General features: G+C 38.5%; 1 protein-coding gene across 1 annotated transcript in view; it reads left to right on the forward strand.

The window, feature by feature from the left end:
* The window catches only part of LOC117153014 (basement membrane-specific heparan sulfate proteoglycan core protein-like), a 328,715-nt gene that overhangs the window by 19,368 nt on the left and 282,665 nt on the right, over positions 1 to 26,682 (forward strand). The window contains exons 14-15 of the mRNA XM_033326552.1: positions 11,272 to 11,535; positions 11,641 to 11,916. Of these exons, the coding sequence (XP_033182443.1) occupies positions 11,272 to 11,535; positions 11,641 to 11,916 (540 nt within the window). The remainder of the gene's footprint in view (positions 1 to 11,271; positions 11,536 to 11,640; positions 11,917 to 26,682) is intronic.

The following is a 26,682-nucleotide window of genomic DNA, read 5'->3' on the forward strand; positions in this document are numbered from 1 at the left end:
TTAGTTTTAGTACAGAACTGATGAAGCCTTGTGATGTGCAGTTTTAAAGTAAGAATCCTGTTCACTATCTGGAAGTGGAATCATGGAAACTGGCCTTCTACTCATTAAAGTAGCTTCTTCAGTCTGAGGATAGTTTAGTTTGGTTTCACTCCAACCTTTGGCCTAAATCTGCTCATTAGATGAAACAATGGAAGGAAAGGGGGGGGGGGGGGGGGGGGGGAGAGATGTAATAGTTGCAACCTCTGTCAACACCTCCTACTGCATAATGTTGTCAGATTTTGCCAACTTGGTGAAAATACTGGGCCTGACTTTCCTGAGCATGGATGAGAGGTCAACAAAATTAAAGACAGGTTGTGTCTTAGTCCTCCACCTCTCAGTGAGTTTTTATTCACTCAAGTAACTGAAGTAACCGGGTTACAGTTGGTTTTCTTGAGAGGGATGATTTCTTAAGTGTAATGTAAACAAGAAACCTGGTTACAGGGTAGGGGATTAAAGAAACCTGATTTCCCAAGGACTCAAATTACTCTGCCACACAAATGTGTAACCAGGTTTCTAATCAGCTTTTTACAAGAGTGCATGTGCAGGACAAACGCTGCAGACACTCACCACTCTACTACTATCAGCTGAGAAGTTTGGCTGGATCAAAGGAGAGATCATTACAGGGAGAGACGCAATATAATTAACAAATCCAGTCTGCAAAGAACCCAACTAAAACTGAAACAAACACAAAGTTCCCTGTAGACTTCTAAATAAGTAACTTTTCACTGTGTATTATTTATTCAGACAGGTTATACTGTAGGAAGGAGCACTGTGACTGTTTGTCTCTCACAGTACTTTCAGTCGCCCCACATGTATTTCTTGATACACATGTATCAAGAAATACAGAGACAAAAGGAAAAAGTGATCAGGAAGCAGCTTTTCTGTCTTCATATAGTTAAAATCTGTGAAAACATGATTTCAAAATCAGCTCAGGGCAGAGGAGGAATCAGATTAATCTTTCACTGCATGTATACTGGATTTCCAGTAACCAGCTTTCTTGAGTGCAGGTAAACTCGTTCCAGGTTATTTAAGAATGCTAACATGTTGTTTCTGTTTCAGATGACAGTCTGGTGTATGCCCAGATCGACAAAGACAAGAAAGGAAAAGCCAAGAAAAACAAAGGTTGGTAAAACAGCATTTATCTGTAGCAGCACGTGTTAATGCAGGTTTATTTTGTAGAAACATATTGGTGATATATATCTGACTACCTGTCAGTTCAGTATGTTATCATAGTAAATTATTAAATTACAAACAAATATTTCAATCAAATCACTTCTGTTCACAGGAAAATCTTCTGCTGCAGCGACAGATGAACCTGTTTGTACTCAAGTCAAACCTGGAACATCTTTTGATAATAATGCTGTCATGTAGCTTATGGTGATGATTTATTTGACAAATAATGAAATGAGTTACAACTCATAATAATGTCAGAAAGCATGGTTCCATCTCTGATAGCTCCATGTTGTTTCTGTGTTTTTTATCAGGCCTGTAAGGAAAACAAACCAAAGACAAATGATTGACAGTATTTAATAAAACCACTGTGAGCATCTCTGCTAGAAAACATGACAACATGCTCAGTAGTTTGTCCTGTAATGTGTTAATAGATGACACAACAGAACACATCATCACACATGCTCATAAGATTATGATGTACATATTCTGTTATTTCAGCACAAAGCACAGATTGCTGGATGTTCCAAACAGCAGCTAAATGATCATTTAGTTGTACAGTAGGACAGAGGTGACGGTGCAGAGAGAAGCTTTTTCACACACGTTTACTGTGTATATGTAGTTTGATCTACTACATATCCTGCTGATATATGTACAGTATGTAACTATGTATTTTCTATTTGTATTTTTACCTTTTTACACATATTTCCAGCTAAGTTGTTTATTTTTAATTGCTTCATGTACTAAACACATCCCACAGTCTTTTCCCTCTGACATTATCAAGCTTGATAAAAGACAGATTGTTGTTCTGTGAACTGTTCAGAGCAACGAGACATTTGTTCTTTTCATTTCAAATGTCACAAACTAGTCCCGTTCATCTCAGTTATGTGAAGGCAGAAAGCGCCGAGACATTCAGATGAAAAACATGAACAAATACTGAAAAGTGTGTTCATGGTGAGATCTCACTAGGTGTGGATGTAGGGAAAGTGTTGGTAAATCTAGAGGAGATCAGCAGAGATTAGACGTGAAGCACAGCAGGGTTTTTCATGTCCCCACATGAGGTTGAAAATCTGTGTTTTCCATCAGTTCTTCACATACAGGATGTTATGTCAACTGTTCATCTCTCAGTGGCTTCACTTAGTTTGTTCCTGACTCTGCTGTTTTCTTGTGGTGTTTCAGTTTTAAAATCTGATTTCTTCATCTACTTCCTCATTAAAAACAGCACCACCAAAGATAGTTACACTGAAAAGCAGTTTTTAATTCTTGCTCTGTTCTAACTCCACTCTTCATGCAGTATGTGTGTCAGATATGAGACATTCATTGTGTGTGTGTGTAAGTGATTGAATGACTCACTGTAATCTGGATCCAGTCACAATAAAAACCTGATTATTTTTATTTTGTCAATATTTATTTGTATATATTCTTTATAATGTTTCAAGATGACCTGTGTACATGTATTCCTTGATGTAAACGATGCATTAGAGCAGTTTGACCCATTTCAAGTTTCACTGTGTTCTGTGAATCAGCTTCAGTCTAGTGTCAGAGAGATTCTTTAGTCAGTCTGCTTGAAAAGCACAAACATGTTTCACTGAGTTTCTCTGTACTTTAAGCTTCATTTCACTTGCTGACAATTGGAACCAGTTTAGTTCCAAATGTCCTTTTTCTAAAAATGAAATTTACTAAATCTATTCTAAAACTTTAAATGCTTCAGTCACAGTTAGTACTAATTAGGGTCGTGATGATAGGTTCATTTGAAAAACATTAATATTTATCTTTGATACCTCTCCTTCTTCTTCCGGCTGCTCCCTTTAGGTTTCGCCACAGTCAGTCATTTGTCTCCATCTCACTCTGTTCTCTGATTGGTCCTCTGTCACACCGACCATGTCCATGAACCTCCTCTTTGGTCTTTCTCTTCTCCTCCTTTCTGGCAGCTCCATCATCATCATTCTTCTCCTTATATACTCTGCATCCTTCCTCTAACTGTGCTGTCCCTCTAATCTACTCATTTCTCATTCTTTTCACTCCCACTCGTCTCAAATCTCTTTGTTTTTCTTCAGCACTGCGTTCTGCTCACATGTACCTCAACAGACAAACTGTACTGGCTACAATCTAAACCAGTTTAGTTGATTTGACAAATCACAGATTTTAGTTTTTGTTGTGTTTTAGAAAAGGTCCTGTGAGATCAGGGATTGTGTTTTACTTTACTTAAATGTTTCACTACTCATCCAAGTAGCTTGTTCAGTCTGAGGATAGTTGGTCAGAGACCACCACCAGCTGCTGTTACTGATACTGTCAAATATATAGAAATTACAGAAGAATATGAGGAGCTGTTGCTTCGGTGTAAGATGGTGAAAGAAGTCACATATGTCTCAGTTGAGCTTCAAACAATCACTGAGAAGGGTGAGTGTTTGATTTAATGAGAACTGAGATCAAATAGTGTAGTGAGAACAACTTTCAATAAATAGAAACAGTAACAGTCTTTTCATTCATTGATGTGATCACTGCTAACAGGGAAGAAACATGAACCAGAGGAGAGCTCTGTTTATTCTGAGGTGAAGATTGGATCAGCTGCAGGTACGGTTCATTACTTACAATAGTTAGTTTTCTCTGATGTTTAACCATCACCAGTAAACACTTCATTTTAAAAAGTTTCTATGTAACTTTGAGGTGTTTCTGATTCATTCAAAGTTTTGAAATGTGATGTTTAGATCAACATTTTTTAAAGTTCATGTTTAATTTCATTTTACGTCTTTATTTTCTGTTTCCATCCACTGTTGTACTGTCTCTCTTTGTTTTAGATGATAATGTGCTGAAGTTCACTCCCACAATACAGGTAAACTAAAAAAAAACGACATCTACACCCAGTATACTTGGATTAATACAGAGTCCCTCACAATAGTTTTTACATTATATCTGGTCCATAATGATCTATTCTGAGAGTAGCCTATAGCTTGTATCATGCAGTAGATCCCCGCTGGCTGTGTCCACAGAGTGAGTGGGTTCACCCTCAGCTGTGGCTGCTGAGCAGCAAATATCACTGTAACTCAGAGAGATGGAGACAGTTAGTTAACGGAGGATATAAGCAGCACTGCTGAGGCTGATGGAGACAAACTATAGCTGGATTACAGCTGGATGGAGCTGCTGATTGTGACTGTAGCCGTGTCTCTGCTCCAGTTCTGATTCACATTGTTCATATTAGCTCATTATGGTAAAAAACTATTTGAATCACTCAGTAAAGCTGTAGACAGAAAGGTGTTGTACAGTAACCTGTACAGTACACCACCTTTCATCCAGGGACAGCTGGGATCAGCTCCAGCATCCCAGTGATTGACAGTTCACTGTAGCTGCAGGTGAACTGCTCTGTTTAACTCTACTGAGTGGTTAATATAGTTTTATTCACACTGAGCAAACACAACAATAACAACAACTGGAGCAGAGATACGACTACAGTCACAATCATCCTTGGTTTGATATTTGCAGCTTTTCCATTGTAATAAAGTCAACTGAATAGTTTGTGTGTGCTTTCTAGTCCAAATGTTGAATTCTGCTCTTTACTGGTTCACCTCTTCATTTACACAACTACAGTCAGAGATGTTCATCAGAAATGGCTCCATGTGAACAGAAGTATCTAACTCATGGACAAGATGGTGATACTTGCTACCAGCCTAACAAAAGCATGTGTGCTCAGTTTCCTGCTGATTATTTCTTCTGGTAAAGATGTAGATCAGTTGATGACAGATTGGACTGCAGGTGCAGCATACTGTACTGTATGTGGAGGTATTGAGTTGATGTCAATCTGCAACAACCTCAGTTGTTTCATGAGTCTTTCAGCTGCTCTCTAATTCTACTGCTGTCTATATCTGTCCCAGTTCATTTCTTATTATTGGTTTTGTTTAGTGTTGCTATGTTTACTCTCTTATCCTGTTTACACCTGGTATTAAGATGTGTTTTGGGTGATTGAATCCTAAGTTTGTAGAGTAAACGCTAATGCGTCCTCATGCGTCTCAAAGTAATTACAGGAAAACATGTCATCAATACAGGAAGTGGTGGTTGTTGGAGATGGTCAAAACAAAAATATAAACACAGTGGGTGGTTGTAGCACCAGTGTCCACTCTGACTTCACATTCACACATTTAACACACAAAAACAAATGATCAAATGACACATTTTGTTTGCAAAATGTTCAAACACTAACAAACTAATACGTCCATTCTTTGAATCAGTCATTACACAGTAGACAACACTGCTTCTACAGCCATCTGGGACATGCTCCTGATTCTGTCACCGTTTCAGCCTGAGATTTCCCTCACTTCTCCACCTCACTCCCTCTGGACTCCGCCCACCAGCTCCTTCTCTCCCTCTGCTCACAGCAATAAGCTGAACATTGGACTCACCTGTGCCCCCTTTCCACTACAAAACACTCCTCAGCCCTTTCCCCTCTGTCAGTTCGTTGTCGTTCCCCCACCTGTGTCCAGTTTGTTTGTTTCCCCTGCCTGCTCGACCCTGCCTGCTCCTGCACGTCCTCCTCAGCCCTGTCTGCTTCCCCTCCTGGACTCTGGATTTCGTTCTCCTCCCTCTGAACTTTTGGACTTTGTTACCAGTTTCCCCTGTGAGTGTTTTCCTGCCATCGTGCAGTGGTTTTTGTTTGTACTTTGATTCCTGATTTGTTACTTTGTTCTCGTGTTTCTGCCTGTTTTTGTAGTGTCCGTTGACACCCCCCTTAGTTTCCCTTGTTTTTGTACTTATCAGTAATAAATCCTGTTTCAGTTCATTCCTGCCTCGTCCCCCTCCTTAATTGTGACAGATTCTTTACATAGTTATAAAACGACACAAAAAGACACAGCACAGCATGAATTGTATTCTTTTCTACAAGGTGATTTTACTATAGAAAACAAACCTACTGCACTCTGCACTTTTTATGTCAATGACAGTCAGAGCTGGAGGTGTCATGTTTTCAGGTAGTCTGTCCATCTGTACAGCCTCCTGATTCTTTGAACTCCATATCTAATGAACATGTGCAGGAAATTCCTTCAAATTAGGCAAAAAGACTGATGAATTACATTTATTTTTGTGGCCCAAGGTCAAAGGTGAAGTTCGTACTTACCTTGACCTTGCCAGACCTGTCCACTTGGACTATGTGATGAGATGTTTTGGTTTTGATGCCTAAAGGTCAAAGGTCACAGTGACCTTATGTGTATCCAATTCTCGTTCTGGATGGGATGTGTCAGAAAAACTTTGAGGGAATCTTTGTTTTTCACATTTGGTACAAACTCACTCAAGGATGAAGTGATCAGATTCTGTAGGTCAAAGGTCAAGGTCACTGTGGCCATGTGTGTCTCATTCTCATCAATGCTATAACTCAGAAACACCTTGAAGGAATTTCTTTTAGATCAAAGGTTTTGCATATTTAGTTCTATTCTAATAGTCACAAAAGCAGAATAGACAGATTCATCTGCCCAAATATAAATAAAGTATCTTGTTTCACTGGCGCTTCAACCACCACCATCAGTGATTATCTCCATGCTGTTTTCTCCATATCTTTTTTTTCTGTTTTGAGCATTGACACAGCCTCATCTAAACAACCACCACATCCTGTACTGATATTAGTATTTTCCTGTGACATCATTATCAGGGATGCATTAGTATTTACTTGATAAAATAGATGTGTTCAAATGGGTCCCAGACGTCCTCAGCAAGTGGTTAAGTGGTAACAAAGCTACTAGAATAATGGAAGAAAACAACAAATTGAAGACCAGACATGAAACCAGGATCTGACAAACCTGGAGGTACTTCCTGCAAGACTTAGACATAGAAACCATGATACTGTGGTGTGTAAACACCTTATCCTGGCTTCTGAACCTTCTCTCTGCTTCATAACTTCGTGGCTGAGATGGTGAGAAACAGACAAACCTACAGTCAGACAATCAGAAATCTAAATCCTGTTGATTTAAAGTGAGACATGAATAACCAGGTTTTTGGATCATTAATGAAAGTGAGTTTATCTCAGTGCATATCGAAAAATCCTACCAGTGGCTGGACAAAGCTGGATTGAAGGACAAAACAGAGACACTCATCATGGCAGCACAGGAACAAGCTCTAAGTAGGAGATCAACAGAGGCTGAGGTCTATCACTCAGTGAAGACCCTATGTGCAGACTGTGTGAAGAGGCCCCTTTAACAATCCAGCACCTAACAGCAGGGTGCAAGATGCTAGCAGACAGGGTGGACATGGAACGCCATAACCAAGTGGCTGACATGGTGTACAGGAACATCTGTGCCGAGTATGATCTGGAAGTCCAAGGTCAAAATGAATACAAAGGTGGTTGAGAATGACCAAGCTAAGATCATGTGGGACTTCCAGATACAGACTGAGAAACTGACTCAGTAATGACCAACTGAACATAGTAGTGGTGGACAAACAGAGGAAGTAGGAAGTAGTCATATAGTGCAGTCTTAAGAACAGCTAAGATACTGCATAACATGACTTATTGTCTATAATACCACACTTTCATTAGATTTCATATTTGTTTTATTTAATTCTTTAATATTCTCTCTATCTCTTTTCTTTGAAACACAGTTCATATTAATAGTAGCTGAGCAGGAAGTGTGAACATGTTTTCACACGTTTTCTGTGGTCAAACTAAATACAGACATGTTAGTTTGATAAGTGACGTCTTTTTCACACAGTTGTCTCTTTTCAGTTTTCTCCTGATCCAAAGTGAACAGAGTTCTCAGAAACACAGAGACAGAGTCAGTACTAAATGTGACGATGTGATACTTGCTCTGGATGCTGAAGATATTCTGTGAGTACACGACTTTCTCTGTTTGAATGATACAATTGAAGGAAAATATTAATGGTGAGAAGAGCAGAGAGTCAGGAGTTTGTCCAGTTTCTCAGTTTGGAGGACTGTGGTAACACTCTACTGGACTGCTTAGTTTTCTACATGTATATACACTATATTGCCAGAAGTATTCGCTCACCTATCCAAATAATCAGAATCAGGTGTTCCAATAACTTCCATGGTCACAGGTGCATAAAATGAAGCACCTCGGCATGCAGACTATTTATACAAACATTTGTGAAAGAATAAGTCAGGAACTCAGTGAGTTCCGGCGTGGATCTGTGATAGGATGCCACCTGTACAACAAATCCAGTCATGACATTTCCTCCACAGTCAAGTTTCAGCTGTATCATAAGAACGTAGAAGCATTTGGGAACGACAACAACTCAGCCACAAAGTGATAGGCCGTAAACTGACGGAGCGGGGTCAGCGGATGCTGAGGCACATAGTGCGAAGAGGTCGCTAACTTTCTGCAGAGTCAGTGGCTACAGACGTCCAAACTTCATGTGGCCTTCACATTAGCTCAAGAACAGTGTGCAGAGAGCTTCATGGAATGGGTTTCCATGGCCGAGCAGCTGCATCCAAGCCATACATCACCAAGTGCAATGCAAAGCGTCTGATGCAGTGGTGTAAAGCATCTCGCAACTGGACTCTAGAGCAGTGGAGACGGTTCTCTGGAGTGACGAATCGCGCTTCTCAATCTGGCAATCTGATGGAAGAGTCTGGGTTTGGTGATTAACAGGAGAACAGTTTCTGTCTGACTGCATTGTGCCAAGTGTAAAGTTTGGTACAGGGGGGTTTATGGTGTGGGGTTGTTTTTCAGGAGCTGGACTTGGCTCCTAAGTTCCAATGAAAGGAACTCTGAATACTTCATCATACCAAGATATTTTGGACGATTCCATGCTCCTAACTTTGTGGGAACAGTTTGGAGCTGGCCCCCCTTCCTCTTCCAACATGACTGTGCAGCAGTGCACAAAGCAAGGTCCATAAAGACACAGATGACAGAGTCTGGTGTGGATGAACTTGACTGGCCTACACAGAGTCCTGACCTCAACCCGATAGAACACCTTTGGGATGAAGCGGAGCGGAAACTGAGAGCCAGGCCTTCTCGTCCATCATCAGTGTTTGACCTCACAAATGCGCTTCTGGACTAATGGTCAAAAAACCCATAAACACACTCTGTTGTGTTTATGGGGTATGAACAGCCTTCCAACAAGAGTTGAAGCTGTTATAGCTGCAAAGGGTGGATCGATGTCATATTCAACCCTATGGATTAGGAATGAGATGTCACTTAAGTTCATATACAAGTCAGAGCAGGTAAACAAATACTTTTGGCAATATAGTTTATATTTACAATCAGTGTATTCAGGCTGAGCTACCATCATGTAGATATGTCAACTATGAGATTAGAAACTTGTGTATATAGAGAGAGATTATGAGGAGATTTCAAATCTCTTATATTTCGTCATTCCATTCATTTGAAAGTGTTTAAAGTGTTTTACCACCAGAGAAATGTGTCATGTTATTTATAAGACAAGAAATTGTACCTGAAAATCCAGACGGACTTTCTCTAGAACAGTTTACATTAGTTTTTCTTTTTGTCAGTTTGATCATTTCTGATGACTCAGCAGGGAACACCTGTGGTGAAAAATAAATCAAGTCCAGCTACTTTTTACTGTAAATCTAAAGTTTTAATTAGTTATAGAATATTTGTGTCAGATTCAAACTATGACGTTGTGTCTGTCTGCAGTGGAGCAGAGGAAGTGTCAGTATGTTAAAGTACACTGTGGTCAAACTCAGAAACACAGACAAGTTGAGAGAAGAATGAAATGTAACTTGTGTTTTCACAGAGTTTCTCCTCATTTGCTGCAGTTTGAAGAATTTCTCCCAGAGTCAGTGTTGGATGTGAGGATGGGACACACTTTTCTCTGTGTGCTGCAGTTTTTCCGTGAGTAAATCACTGATTGATGGAACAAATGAGAGAAAATGTTGTAGTGAGGAGAACAGAGGATCAGAGGTTTGTTCACTTTGAACAGAGCACACTTGTTATCAGCTTGGTTGTTTTGTAGGAAGGATCTTTAGAGGACGACTGTGTTAAATCATCAGATATAGTTTGATGTGATTTTTACCACTGATCATTTGTTACATTTAGTCATTAATGAAAGTCCAGTTGTTTGCTGTGTTTTCCTCTTGATGTGCTAAGTTTCAGTCTTTATTTCAGTGCTGAACACAATCTTCTCCTCTGGACATGCTCAAGGTAAACGTACATTTTTTTTATTATTATTTTAAATTAATTATGATGAATCTCTCTCTGAGAGTAAAATAGTTTGTACTGTAATACTTTATATTTAGTTATTTTTTTGTTTCTGTTGGTTTTAGATGCTGTTTTGACCGTTGAGCCCAACTGGTCCAGTTTTTTTGCTGGAGAGTCTGTGACCTTCATATGTGACATGAAGGAAGGAAAACACACTGACTGGAAATACAGATGGAATAAAGATGGTCGAGAGTTTGTTTGGTACAATTCACAAAAGGTCCATACATTACATCCTCTATATACAGTTGACAGTGGTCGATACCAGTGCTCTGGTTTCCACAGGAGCTCAAATTATATAAAAAACAGTAACATCATCTCTTTAACTGTATCAGGTGAGTCATCAATGTTTTATCATCATGACCAGCAGCTTTTATTTTGAAGCTCTGTTCATATATTCGTACTAGGTGTGAATATGTACAAGTTAAATGTGAACCACTGTATTTTGTTTTCTCTTTTCTCTCAGAATACACGGTGTTAGCTGTTCCAAAACTTAGACACTGTAATCCAACATGACTGTACCATGATGTATGTGCTTTAGTGTACAGTGTCAGCTACAGAGGAGAATATCTGAAGAAATACTTTTTAAAAAGAGGAAAAGAAAAAAAAAAACAAACCTCTAAATCAAATGTTTTATTTAATAATTTCTTGCCTTCAATGAAATAAAGCCAAACAAAAACAATAATAAATACAAAACTGTAGAAAAGTAAAGAATTCAGGGTGATGTGGAAATGGTTTAAACACAGAGGGTCTTGTATGTTTTGCAGATCCCCTTGTAGAAAAATGCTAAACTGTGAAATTTGATTGAAAAATAAAACTGACTGGACCTGAAAGTTGTTTTCATATTTAGATTCAAATCTACACATTTCATGGTTTATGTTGTTTATTTCATTATTTTAAATCAAAACAGCTATACCCAAAGTCAAAGTGACAGCAGGTCCAACAATCATACCAGTAGGAGGCAGAGTGACACTGAGCTGCTCTGTGGACGACTCTGATGGTTGGAAATATGACTGGTTCAGACGAACCTCAAACTCTAATGAAGCTCAGGTTGTTGGTGAAGAAAACAGAGATATCAGAGTCTCACAAGGAGGAATCTACAGGTGCATAGGAAGAAGAGGAAAACCAGTTTACTACACTTATTACAGTGATGAGGTCACTGTTGAGATAACTGGTGAGTTTAGTTCCTGTGTTTCTAATATTTCAACACATCTGTCAGGACATTTTACACCAATCAAGTTAATTGAGTTAATTCAATATTTCTATTTGTGTCTCTCAGTTTCCACTTCTGTCTCTGTGACTCTACAACCTGACTGGTCTCAGATCTTCAGTGGAGAGACGATCACTGTCAGATGTGAGATCCAGGGAGGTGGAGACACTGAGTGGGATTATGAATGGAAAACACCTCAGTCAACTTCACATCAGACACATGTTAATTACTGGACTCTCAGTGTTTCTGAGTCCAGCAGTGGAAACTACATGTGTAGGGGCAGAAACAGAAGAGACTCCTATTCTTCAACACAGTGGAGTAAAACCATCACACTGACTGTATCAGGTCAGTTTGATATTTGTGATTTTTATATTGTCTCACAGGAAGATTTGCACATTTAATTAGTAATTGAGGTCAGAAGTACAGATTTATTTTTCAACTGATCAAACAAAATAACAAAGAATAAGAAATGAACAACAAACCCATTCTTGAGACCACAGTTCACTGACGTTAGAAAACACATGATGCTGGACAGCAGATTGATCTTTAAATTAACTTTAAAATAATTAAAATAATTATTTAATTTATTTATTTAAAAAACAAGCCTAACATCTAACTTCACTCATTTGGATCCCTATATTTCTATTTATTATTTTCTAATACTTTTAAATTGACCTGTGCTGTAGGTTACAGGTAAAGCAATGAACCATGGGAACTATTATAATGTAAAGTTTCTTTAAAGGGTCATTCAGATTTGATAGTAAAATAAGAGGATGTACTGTATGGTATGTATGGTAGATGTCTTTTATAGAAATACTTAATCACAGGAACAGTAAGTAAATATTTTCTATATTTATTCAAACCTCCACAGGAGAGAAACCAAAGCCACAGCTCAGTGCTGATGACAGAGTCATACCAGTAGGGGACAGTGTGACTCTGATCTGCTCTGTGAATCCATCATCTGGTTGGAAATATTACTGGTACAGAGGAGATCAATCCTCTGAACTCCTGATCAGACATGATGATGTTTTCAAGTCAAATGGACAAATCAGTGTCTCACAGGAAGGACAGTACTGGTGCAGAGGAGGAAGAGGAGAACCAGTTTACTACTCCCAGTACAGTCAGTCAGTAAGAATTAACACACTGGGTGAGTTTGACAAGAAGATTTGAAACTCACAATGTAGAATAGAAATCTGTCTGAATACAATTTAACATCTTTGTTGTTCTTGTAAATTGTTGAACAGTAACAGTCTCAAACAGGGTGGTTGTGACTCTGCATCCCAACTGGTCTGAGATCTACCATGGAGAGATGATCACTGTCAGATGTGAGATTCAGGGAGGAGACACTGAGTGGGAATATGAATGGAAAACAACCAGCTCCATCAAACCTTCAAATCAAAGTGAATTCAGGATTAGTTCTGCTTCTTCATCCCACAGTGGAAACTACAGGTGTAAAGGAAGAAAGAAAAATGCTCAATATAAAACAACAGGGTTGAGTGATGCTGTCACACTGAGAGTATCTGACACTAAGTCAAATCAGATTTCATCTGTCAATTAAGGTCTTTTCAGAATTAGTGAAAACAAATATTGTCTGTGTGATAAATATATTTCAGATAGATCAGATCACATACTGTTTTTTAAATATACAGATACAAATAGACAAACAGACACTGAGAACATGTGCAAACCTGTTCCCAACAGATAAACCCCAGTCTGTCCTCACTGTGTCTCCATCCTGGCTGAGTCCTGGAGCCTCAGTAACTCTGAAGTGTGAGGTTGAACATCCATCTGCAGGATGGAGGTTCTACTGGTATAAGACTGTTCCCAAACTGTCAGACAGACTCTACAGATATGAGCTGCTACCTGGTAGTGACAGTGGCACTGAAGAGGATTCTTACATGGTTCATGGACAGACACACACAGCAGGATATGTGTGTAGAGCTGGAAGAGGAGAACCAGTGTTTTACACTGAACACAGCAAACCAACGTTTGTCTGGTCTGGAGGTCAGTTTGTTCCTTTGTTCCTTTCTTTTCATCTTTATCTTCCAGTTATTTGTCTGTGACCAACATGTAAAATCTATGTCAGCAAAGTCATGAACTTTGTAAAGCTGAAGAAATCTCCAGGTATCCTGTTGACTTATGATATTAATAAGAATGAGAAATCTTTTGAAGTTCTTGTTTAGCTCTGTATAAGTCACAACATGTGTGTGTACAACATGTTTTGTGTGTCAGATTTTCCTCCATCAGCGTCTCTCACTGTGAGTCCTGACAGAGTTCAACACTTCACCTCTGACTCTGTGTCTCTGAGCTGTGAAGGAAACTCTACTGAGTGGAGAGTGAGGAGGTTTCCTGAGGACAGTTACCTGTCCCTCTGTTCTGACTGGGGGACGATGACTGGATCCACATGTAACATTAGTGGACTGAACAGTTCTGCAGTGTACTGGTGTGAGTCTGGATCAGGACAGTTCACTAATTCAGTCAACATCACTGGACACAGTATGTTGGATTCTTTTCATTTCATTACTGTATTTACAGCATCTTCTAAATGCAGTTATATCATTTACTTCTTAGAACTGAGTTGTACACAGTGAAGTTTTCAGAGTTTAGTTCATGACTCTGCTACATGGTACAGTAGATTAAATAACATGACATCAACTGACAAAAATATCACAACTAATAATCTTGGTAGTTTGTCTTTACAGTTTTCTTTGTTGTTGTTTCTACTTTATAGTGCACTGTTCAAACAGCAGCTCCCTCTGGTGACCACATTTGGTGACACATCTGATTAGGGCTCAAATGAAAAATGACACAGTGTATTGATGTGTCCATATGTCCTGTTCTCTCTAGAGCTGCTGTAACAAGCTGTCGTTTGGCTTCATCCCAGTTGCAGCTTTACTCTTATTCTGTTTCCAAAGAGAGGACAGTTCCATACTGTCTCTTATCAATGGTGAAGATCAGGATTAGTCTGAAGATTTAGTGTCAATCATCACAATTCAAGTCAAGTGTTGGATCATTTATTCCTAGAAATTGTTGAAAAGTTGTTTATTTGTCAAAAAGTAACTTATAGTTTGTAAGTATTAGATTAAATATCAGTAAATAAATGTAGCATCACTCTACGTCAGCTTCTTCTGCAGATGATCTCTGACTGAAACTTGTTACTGTTTGACTGTTTTCTAGATGCAGATATGATCCTGATGAGTCCTGTTCGTCCTGTGACTGAGGGACAGTCTGTTTCTCTTGGCTGCAGATTGAAGACAGGACAAAAACTTTCCAACAACGTGTTTTTCTATCAAAATGACAAACTTCTCCAAAATGATACCAGAGTGGAGCTGATTATCTCTGCAGTGTCAAAGTCACATGAAGGTTTCTACAAATGTCAACACTCAGGAAAAGAGTCACCACAGAGCTGGATGACAGTGAAGGGGGAGTTAGACAAAAAGTGTCTATAAATGTCTTATTTAGTGGACTGCTGTCTGAGAGGTTGACTTCTCTTTTAAAACTGTACTTTCTTAGCTGAGGTTGTGACCACACACACCTTCTCCTACTTCATTTAGTTTTAGGTGAATGCTCACACACGTCCTACTTATCATGTCAATATCTGGAACAACTTTAGTCCCAGCCTTCTGAGTAAAGAGTAGGAGTCGTGTTCTTAACATGTTTATGGCTCCACACAGGCTGGAGCCTTATCTTCTAATCACAGCAAGTACAAGACATCAACAACAACATGATTTGTAGCAGTTCACTATCAGTTCTCTAACATTTCTCAGTGAAAGGAGTAGACACATGAAAAGAAAGAAACAGGGGTCATTAGTTTAATTGTCATTCATATAAACTTCTTTATTGATCCTCATGTGGAAATTGTTGTTGAAGAACCTCCATGGTCGTTAGGAAAAAATGTCGAGACTGTTAAGAAGGTCATGGGTTAATGTCAGAGTCACAGGTTCAGGGACCCCAAATTAAAGACCTTAGAAATATCTTACTACTCTATCTATCTGTTGTTAGTAATCGGGGAAAAACCCTACAGGAGCAGAGTGGACATGTTTCCAGTCTGTCCCAAGGCTGACATATAGAGACAGACAAACATTGACACTCACGTTCACTCCTACTGGTCATTTAGAGTCACCAGTTAATCCACATGTCTTTAGATGTTGGGAGAATGGAGAACTGTGCTTCAACATGTTTGTTAAAAGGCAAAGACGTAGCTTCCATTAACTTAACAGAAAAAAAGACTGTCAGCATAAAATGACATATGAAAAACTGTTTGATGGATATGTGATATGGAGACCAGTACTTTATTTAATTTCAATAAATCCCTAAAATATACAAACTAATGCAAACATCTGTCGGCTCTATTTAAAAATATAAACAGGACACCACTCAAAAAGAAATGGAAGCTAAGTAACAGGAGGGCTAGATCTACATCAGCAGCAGAGCCTTGTTTGCACATTCTGCTTCTATAAGATCCATTGTTCACAAGGTCCAATGTCTCTAAATACAACGTATTCACTGACCATAGCATCATTTCCAATTACATTGTTAACAAAATAGGAAAAAAGATTTGCTGCCACTGAAACTGACTTAACCTGAGTTAAACCCACACTGCAACTGATGTGTTCAGTATTTATATTATATTACATTTATATTGATTTGTATAGTTTAAACATACATAAAACACCTTTTTAGTATTGATGTTGTGGGAGCTGTCAGGACGTTTTGTATATTTACACAAATCTGAGAAAGAACAGGAACTGTGTTTGTGTTTTTAATCAACAATTGAGGTAACAACAAGGTCTGTCACATAGTTGTTGTGCAGTAATGTTTGGGGTGGTGTGTTTGCACAGAGAGGTGGGTGCTAAACCATAACCTTAATACAAAACCAAAATGACTACCAGCTCTACTATAAATGCTGCACACATTGCTGTATGGCCTCCTAACACAGCAAAACACAAATACAAAACACTCTTAAAGTGAAACTCACACAAACCTGAAGCCTAGCTCACCATCACTAGCACAGACTAAAATTTTTACAAACTAAAAGAATTACAGATAAAGTCTGAGACCAAGATGGTAAATCAGCATCAGTAGCAATAAACCAAGAGTAAGGCCAAAGATAAAAGAAGATAAGATATAAGACACAATCTAAGACTATTGTGAAGCACCAGCTTCAAAATAATATGTATGTAACATCGAATCTATCAAGAACAAAATAATGTTTGTTTTATTTTGGTGTTTGTGAGTTTCGTTGTCCTTAAATTATATTTCTGTAAAAAGAATGACGGTATAAATGCAGTTTATTAATGCTAATTTATAATTACAGGTTCACCTGACAGCTTTTCATCTACTGTCCTGTTTGTCTCTGGGCTGGTTGTTAGAATTTCACTGATTGTTTTCCTGCAGCTGCTGCTGTGTTTCTGCAGAAAAAGAAAAGGTGAGACCTCTTCTTGCTGTTGATTTGCTTCAAATCGTCAGATATTTTTTATATCTAAGATGAAAATGATACTCTGGAACAATTTTAATATAAGACAACATAATAATTGTGTTTTCTTTTTTCCAGATCTGTGTTTTAACAGGTTGGTACAACTGTGTCTTCTGTTATTTTGACCATAACAATAATTTACATGTTTCTTTTTTAATTTACAGTATTTCTTCTGTGTTTCAGGCTCATTGAGTCTCTGAGGATTGATGAAGGCTCTGCTACACAGCAAACAGTCAACCAGAATGAAACTCAAGTTTACTCCTCTCTCCTTCATGGTCAGACTTCAAACAATCACAGACAACTAATATATAACACTTTGTAAGATACCGACTATTTCAGTAATGAGCTTGACTTTAATTTGATTTTCATTTACTTGTAGGTGATGTTTGTGTCTATGAATCTATTAAAGGCTCTGGACACACAGGAGGTGGTACAGTATAATCCCTGATTCATGTAGAAATTATAGGATTTGAACAGAGTGATCTAATTATTGGGACATTATATTTCAGGTGCACCAACAGATGAAGCCTGTAGTAACACAAATTTAGTTCAAGGTGAAGGTCTGGACCAGATGGGTAAGTACACTAAATATTAAACATGTAATGGTATATTATATAAATAAGTACAGTATTGCTATTGAAAGATGTTTAAATATGATCATGTTAACAGGGAAACATGATGATATGGAGCAGATCTCTGACTACAGTTATACGAATCCAGTTCAGTGAAGGAGCGTCCATCCACTATTAGCCTTCAGTTAGGTGGAGCATTTTGTACCTACTTTGGTCGACATTATTAAAATTAATATATAAAAAATAAGTATGATGAAATAATCTACCATTCTTGGATATTAATCAGCAATACAGGACAAAGTATTCATTCATTCATTCATTCTCATGGGGGGAGCAGCTTAAGCAGAGATGCCCAGACTTCCCTCTCCCTAGACACCTCCTCCAGCTCTTCCGGGGGGACACCGAGGCGTTCCCAGGCCAGCCGAGAGACATAGTCCCTCCAACGTGTCCTGGGTCTTCCCCGGGGCCTCCTCCCGGTGGGACATGACCAGAAACCTCCCCTACGAGGCGTCCGGGGGCATCCGAAACAGATGCCCAAGCCACCTCAACTGGCCCCTCTCGATGCAGAGGAGCAGCGGCTCTACCCCGAGCTCCTCCCGGGTGACTGAGCTCCTCACCCTGTCTCTAAGGGTGCGCCCAGCCACTCTGCGGAGGAAACTCATTTCGGCCGCTTGTATCCGCGACCTTGTCCTTTCGGTCATGACCCAAAGCTCATGACCATAGGTGAGGGTAGGAACGTAGACTGACCGGTAAATCGAGAGCTTTGCCTTTCGGCTCAGCTCCTTTTTCACCACGTCGGACCGGTACACCGACCGCATTACTGCTGCCGATGCACCAATCCGTCTGTCAATCTCACGCTCCCTATTTCCCTCACTCGTGAACAAGACCCCGAGATACTTAAACTCCTCCACTTGAGGGAGGATCTCCCCCCCAACCTGGAGGGTGCAAGCCACCTTCCAGGACAAAGTATTTAATGTCAATTTCCTGGTGTATGAATCATCTTATTAAGTAGATAATGAGTTACATAAAAAGGAGTAAAATGAATAAAAAATCCAAGTGGGAACAAAATAGTGCAACAATTTATTTAATTTTGACATCAAGCATAATGAAATAATACTTAGCAAATAAAGTCTGCACACATTTCTCCACTGCTCTGCTCTTTACTACACATCAACTCTATTCATTGTTATTTTATTTTGTTTTATTCTATACAGGTGTATAAAGAGAAGATAATCACCAGTAAAACAAGAAATGCATGGACAATATCATAAAAAATACTGTGTACATCTACTTTTAGACCTGTAACCTATTTAAAGTTTCTGATATATGGTTGTATTTGTAATTTTAGTCACTGATGTATGTAGGCAGGTATATTTGGTAATAAAGTGTAAGGGGTGTATGGACAGTACCTCCCCATTATCCTATACAAAGACCATGGTTAAGAAAGACATTATGAATGGACACAGATACATTTGGTGCTTTTAACTTTTTCAATTTATTTCACATCAAAATGGATTATAGTATTATTATAGGATTAAAGGGTATCAAATAAAAAATATGTTTATGAACAAAGTCAGAAAACATGGTCACACATCTTCAGTATCATATCAATTTATTTCAGTTTTCAGTCTTTATTAATGTGATTTTTGTTTGTGATGCATGAGGAGAGGTTCTTCATCAACAGAACAACACAAACTGGGACATCATGAAAAACAACAATTATATTTAAACACCAGAGGGCGGCATTTACACAAACCCATTCATGTTGTGTCATGGTAAATTAGATTAATATCACTGTTCAGTAGTAACTGTTTTAATACATTATTTCTTATATTATCTCTCTTGTTTTCTAAACACATGTTTGTAATAAAGTGAACTGAACATTGTTTGATGTACAGATGTTGACTAGTCCACATAATTTAGATGAGAAAAGCCAAAGAACTTTATTACATGTATTTAATTAATGTTGCAGATTATGACACCCACTAACAAGCTAACTTCTAACTCTCCAGGTTGTTACCTTTGCTGATGAACCTGATTCCTGTTTGTGGTTTTATTCTGTGCAGCACTGCCACCATGTGTCACAATGTTCAGTTTAGTCACAATCAGTGGCAACAAGCTTAGTTTGTTGTTCAGCTACAGTACAGTTCTGCACAGTTACAGTACATCCTGGTTACGATGGTCGTTATCTGTTGCATATGTAAACATATCCTGGTGCCAGAAACCTGGATGTAATACAGAGTGTACTGTGTTGATAATATGTTAAGTTCATTGTATTGATACTGTTTGTATATACAGAGTACAGAATAGTTGAATTGACATATTATTGTTGAATACAACACACCAGGTTAAGTTGAGTTGAGTTTTGTAAAGAGGGAAGGAAGCAGAGACTAAACACAGATAAAGAAACTGTGTCTCATTTGAATGAGAAACGTAACGTCTTTCTCACATGGTCCCTCCTCTATGTTCCTGTTGTGCAGTTTTCTCTTATATAAAGAAGCAAACAGAGTTCAGTTCAGAGACAATTTGAAAGCTGAGAAAATAGTACATAATAAAACAAGTACATAACTTGTTTGGATAATACGATATATTAACCATAGAGAAACCATTTACTCTCACCTACATCAACACAACCACTCTCACAGTGGAACAGACAGTCTACTGTAAATTTACTCACTTACTTAGCAGAATAAAATTCTCTAAAACACATTTTTATGTGTAAATAAGAACTGGAAAGTAATTATAGCAATTTTCAGTTTACTGTTGTGTCTACATCATTTGATTTACCCATCATGCATTTCATTTTAATACTGAAGCAACATAAGAACTTTTTTCTTCATCCTACAGACTTGAACCCACAAGCTACACAAACTGATGGGAGAGAAAGATTCTTCACAACTCACATCCTAAGATCCATGCTTTAACCATTAATGTACTTTTAGCAGGTTTAGTAATAAATTCTGACATTTTCTGTGCTTTTCTGAGTTTCTCAGACTGAAACTTTAGATGATAGATTCAAATGATATACTGTAGAAATTGCCTAAATATCCACTATGTAACTGTGCTCCATTTAAAATCAGTATTGAATATAGTGGAGTCTGAAACTTTTATTATTAATATTTTACTTTGCTAAATGCAAAACATTACTGTGGTTCACATGCAGTGAAAGAGCAGCACAGTATGCTTATTACCACAACAAGACAACAAGACAGTATCCAATGAGTTTAGAGCATCTCAAGTCTAATGGTATCTGTGGTTGAAGAACTTTTCTACTTTTGTTCTTTAAACAAATGTTTTATCTAGAAGAAAATCCACTAACTGCTCATAAACAAGCCTGTTACACATATTACAGAGCCTTATTCCCTTATTTACTCCATCCACAAAACTACCAGTACTAAGTTTTTTGGACTCCACAGATTCAACCTAGAAGAACATTAAGGCTCTTCTGTATTTTGCCACAACACTGGATGAACCTAATAACAAAAAAGTCCTGCATGTGAAAAGTTAAACAGTTTGAATAATCAGGGTCCTGTTACATCTGATTCTACAAAAAGATCATCTTACAGTACCTACAATCAAATATCAGGGTGGCAGCGTAATGTTGTGGGGATGCTTTGCTGCTTCAGTGAATTTTGGGAAACATGAATTCTGCTCTCTACCAGCAAATTGTGAAGGAGAACATCGCTTTCTCTTAAGATCAGAGTCAGCTGACGCTTAAACTAATGAAATTAAAGTTTTCCAGTTGTTAACTCAGAGTCTGGACCTGAACCACATTTAAATTTAACCCAGTCTGCAGGAGTCCAGATGGGAGCTGGAGATAGAGGTTTGTTTCCATGTGGTGAAGGTATGTCTGCACACGAAGGGGGCCGAGAGGTTTCCAAACAACACGGTAAAATTCAGCAGTCAATCTAAAAGGTCACAATGGAAGGAAAACACATGAAAATCAGTCAGAATAAGCAAACAATCCAAGGTCCAGAATCTAAAGACAGGGTCAGAAGCAGAAACAGGTCAGATCAGAAAGAAGACTTAGGAATACCAGGTATGAGGCAGGAGATCAGGTTCATGCAAGCAGGTCTGTTAGTCTCATCAGAGGGTAGAAGGGCCGGAGAGTGACTTTGTGGAATAAGTAGCGCAAACTGGCAGAAAACAACACATTAATTCTTCTGCTGTGTAAATCTGTCCCAGTTCATTTCTTAGTATTAGTTTTGTTCAGTGTTGATATGTTTTCTCTCTCACCCTGTTTACACCTGGTATTAAGATGTGTTTTGGGCGATAGTATCACAAGTGGACATCTCTAAATACAAGTGTAAACGGCCAAGATGGACTGTGATACTATCACTCAAACAGTGTGCTGAGACAATCTGAGACACATTTATCCACATCTGTTTTGTAGAGTAAAGACTAATGCGTCCTCATGCGTCTCTGACAAAGACATTACAGGAAAATACGTCATTAATACAGGAAGTGGTGGTTGTTTTGTTGAGATGCTAAAAACAAAAAGATAAACTCAGATGTGGGTGGTTTTAGCACCAGTGACACTGACTTCACATTCACACATTTACCACACAGGCTGAAACAGGAAATGACCAAATGACCCAACAAACTGTTTCCAACTTCTCTTTACTCTGCTGAAGACTCACCTGCTGCCTGTGAACCACTGTTGACCTGCTAATAGTTACCTGACTGTAGGACGTCTTGTCTGCCACCGAACATGTCTCTAATCTGTTACATGAAAATAAATGTCTACTTTTACTTACTGTATTTATTTTGTGGTTCTCCATTCGAGTGCTCTCTTCTCTAAGCACTTGACAATAATGGTAATGGTAATTTTATTTTATTTTTTTGCATTTTATGCACAATGCAACTACACTGCCCGTCCAAAAAAGTCATCTGGATTTACCTAAGCAAAGTAAGAGGACAAATGCCAACTAGTCAGATCATGATGTCTACTAATAACAGAACATCTGCTTAGTTTCCAGGTTGTTCTGAATCCTGATGAACCAGATTTTACCACAGTTGCAGCAAAGTGTAAATGAGTGGTTCTATGGTGATTGTTGTTTAACTTTCTTTTTATTGACCTTTCTTCTTCCACTATGTGTTTTTATTCCAGGCAGCACAACCATCATGTCACAATATCTAGTTTCCTCACAATCAGCAGCAACAACCTCAGTTACTGAAAGAGTTCTACATTTGTTCTCTATGAAAATTTCTACTCAGCTCATTTACATCCTGGTTATGATCAGGTGTTCTAAGTATCCTGGTTATCTGTTCTGCAGATAAGCATCATATTCTGCAACCGGAAACCAGGATCTGACAAACCTGAAACCACGATACTGTGTCATGTAAACACCTTATCCTGGCTTCTGAACCTTCTCTCAGCTTCATAACGTCGTGGTTGAGATGGTGAGAAACAGACAAACCTGCAGTCAGACAATCAAAAATCTAAATCCTGTTGATTTAAAGTGAGACATGAATAACCAGGTCTTTGGATCATTAATAAAAGTGAGTTTAGCTCAGTGTATATTGAAAAATCTGACTAGTGGCTGGACAAAGCTGGATTGAAGAACAGCACAGAGACACTCATCATGGCAGCACAGGAACAAGCTCTAAGTATGAGATCAATAGAGGCTGAGGTCTATCACACCAGTGAAGACTCTATGTTCAGACTGTGTGAAGAGGCCTTTGTTTTATTTCATTTTTTTTTACCATTTTCTGTGTCTTTTTTCAAACACAGTTCATATTAACAGTAACTGTGAACATGTTTTCACACATTTTCTGTGGTCAAACTAAATACAGACATGTTAGTTTGATAAGTGACGTCTTTTTCACACAGTTCTCTCTCTTCAGTTTTCTCCTGATCCAAAGTGAACAGAGTTCTCAGAAACACAGAGACAGAGTCAGTACTAAATGTGACGATGTGATACTTGCTCTGGATGCTGAAGATATTCTGTGAGTACACGACTTTCTCTGTTTGAATGATACAATTGAAGGAAAATATTAATAATGAGAAGAGCAGAGAGTCAGGAGTTTGTCCAGTTTCTCAGTTTGGAGGACTGTGGTAACACTCTACTGGACTGCTTAGTTTTCTACATGTACATATATTCACAATCAGTGTATTCAGGCTGAGCTACCATCATGTAGATATGTCAACTATGAGATTTGAAACTTGTGTATATGTAGAGAGATTATGAGGAGATTTCAAATCTCTTATATTATGTCATTCCATTCATTTGAAAGTGTTTAAAGTGTTTTACCACCAGATAAATGTGTCATATTATTTATAAGACAAGAAATTGTAGCTGAAAATCCAGAAGAGCTTTCTCTAGAACAGTTTAGATTAGTAGTAAATAAAAGTACAGTTACTCAAGTACTGGACACAGGTACAATATTGGGATACTTGTACTTAAATATAATATTTCATCTTACTCCTACTTCGAGCAAAGTGGTTAAAATTAGCTCCATCTTTACCAGCTGCAACATTAGTGATGTTTCCAGATACAATTACAGGAAAAAGTATGTGAACCCTTTGAGGTTACGTGGAATTTTGCATGAATTTGTCATAAAATGTGCTCTGATCTTCATCTAACTCACAACAATACAAAAACACAGTCTGCTCAAAATAATAGTACACAAACATTATATGTTTTCATATAACATGTAAACATTCACAGTGCAAGGTGGAAAAAGTATGTGAACTTATGTATGTGGACTTAATAACTGATTGACTCGTCTTTGGCAGCAATAACCTCAACCAAACATTTCCTGTAGTTGCAGATCAGACCTGCACAACGATCTGGAGTAATTTTGGACCACTCCTCTTCACAAAACTGTTTCAGTGCAGCAATATTCTTGGGATGTCTGGTGTGAATGGCTCTCTTAAGGTCATGCCACAGGTTGAGGTCAGGACTCTGACTGGGCCACTCCAGAAGGTGTATTTTGTTCTGTTAAAGCTATTCTTTTGTTGAATTACTTGTATGCTTTGGGTCATTGTCCTGTTGCATCACCCATCCTCTGTGGAGCTTCAGTTGGTGGACAGAGGGTCTTAAATCTTCCTGCAAAATGTCTCGATAAACTCTGGAATTCATTTTTCCATCAATCCGTTCAGGCCCTGAGGCAGCAAAGCAGCCCCAAACCACGATGCTCCCTCCACCATGTTTTACAGTGGTGATGAGGTTTTGATGTTGGTGTGCTGTGTGTTTTTTTCTCCACACATAGTGTTGTGTGTTTTTTCCAAACAACTCAATTTTGGTTTCATCTGTCCACAGAATATTTTGCCAGTAGTGCTGTGGAACATCCAGGTGCTCTTTTGCAAACTTCAAACGTGCTGCAATATTTTTTTTTGGACAGCAATGGCTTCCTCCGTGGTGTCCTCCCATGTACTCCATTCTTGTTTGATGTTTTCCTTATTGTAGATGTGTCAACAAAAATGTTAGCATGTGCCAGAGATTTCTGTAAGTCTTTAGCTGACACTCTAGGATGCTTCTTTACTCATTCAGCATTCTGCGCTGTGCTCTTGCAGTCATCTTTACAGTATGACCACGCCTATGGAGAGTAGCAACAGTGCTGCAACAGTAAACCCAAGACTGGTGTGTGTTTTTAAAGGGCAGGACAGCTTTCAGCAACACATCCAATATCATCACACTGATTGGACACAAGGTTGGCTCACTCCTGGCTCCAATAAGCTCTTGGAGAAGTCATTAGGCTAGGGGTTCACATACTTTTTTCCACCCTGCACTGTGAATGTTTACATGTTATGTTCAATAAAAACATGAAAACATATAATGTTTGTGTACTATTATTTTCAGCAGACTGTGTTTTTGTATTGTTGTGAGTTAGATGAAGATCAGAGCACATTTTATGACAAATTCGTGCAAAACTCCACGTAACCTCAAAGGGTTCACATACTTTTTCCTGCAACTGTAGATGTATCAACATATAATCCATTATTATAATATAATTCTGAATTGGAACATTTTGCATAACGAGTACTAAAGAGATATTTGGCCTTTCTATATTTTTATCTGTGACCATAAAAACTTTCTTTAACATTTTTTCCAGTTAATACTAAAAATGTAAAATATGATCTCCTTTTAATTGAGTAGCTTGGTTTTACTGAGGTGTGTCCAGTGAACACACCAGTTCCCCAGTTTCTATTTTATTGCTAAAGGGTCAGTTTATGATGGCAGACTTTTATTCTGAAGAATGGAAGATGTGTCAAAGAATGATCCATAATTAAAACAGAAATATTGTAACAGAAGTTTCTCCAGTTTTCTTTGATATCTCCACTGACTAACAGGCAGCACACCAGATCAAATGTTGTTTTTACTTCAGACACTACAAATCTGAGAAGCTGGTTTAGACCAAAACTCATATCACCAGGTGTTGAACACAACCGAAAACAGCTGTGCACATCACGTAATGTGACAGTGAACGAACAGGACAGAGACGGTGCGCAACCTCCTCCTTCTCACTACGGTGGGGAGGAGGGAAAAACCCCTCCAGTGTAATAACTCTGGACATAAAGTCAGTATCTTAGGTGTGAACGCCGGGTTAAGTCTGAGAATTGCCGAGGCTCCGTCCTCCCTGATAACAATGCAGGAAGGGGAGACCGACAGCGCACACAGATCACTCACTCTCTTAGCTGAACACAGGGCTAAGAGAAATGCTGTTTTTAAAGAAAGGAGCCTGAGAGAGATTTGCGATATAGGCTCAAAAGGAGGGTTTTTAAGAGCGCACAAAACCAGCAGTAATTCACTCAGGCTCCTGAGGTGGGTCCAAAATGTCTAAATATCCACTGAGTAAATGTGCTGTGTTTGTATCACTGTGGAGTCTGAAACTGCTGTTTTACTTTTGCTGAAGGTAAAACATTGCTGTGGTTCTCATGCAGTGAAAGAGCAGCACAGTCTGGTTATTAACACCACGACACCACAAAGCAGTAGACAGTGAGCTGGAGCTCATCTTAAGCCTCATGATAACAGAGGTTGTTGAAGGCAACAGATAACTTTCTACCTTTGTTCTCTGAATCATTTTCTCTCCACATAATAACACCTGTGGTTTAACAAC

The sequence above is a fragment of the Anabas testudineus genome, chromosome 18 (genome assembly GCF_900324465.2).
Source record: "Anabas testudineus chromosome 18, fAnaTes1.2, whole genome shotgun sequence".
NCBI classification, from domain to species: Eukaryota; Metazoa; Chordata; class Actinopteri; order Anabantiformes; family Anabantidae; genus Anabas; species Anabas testudineus.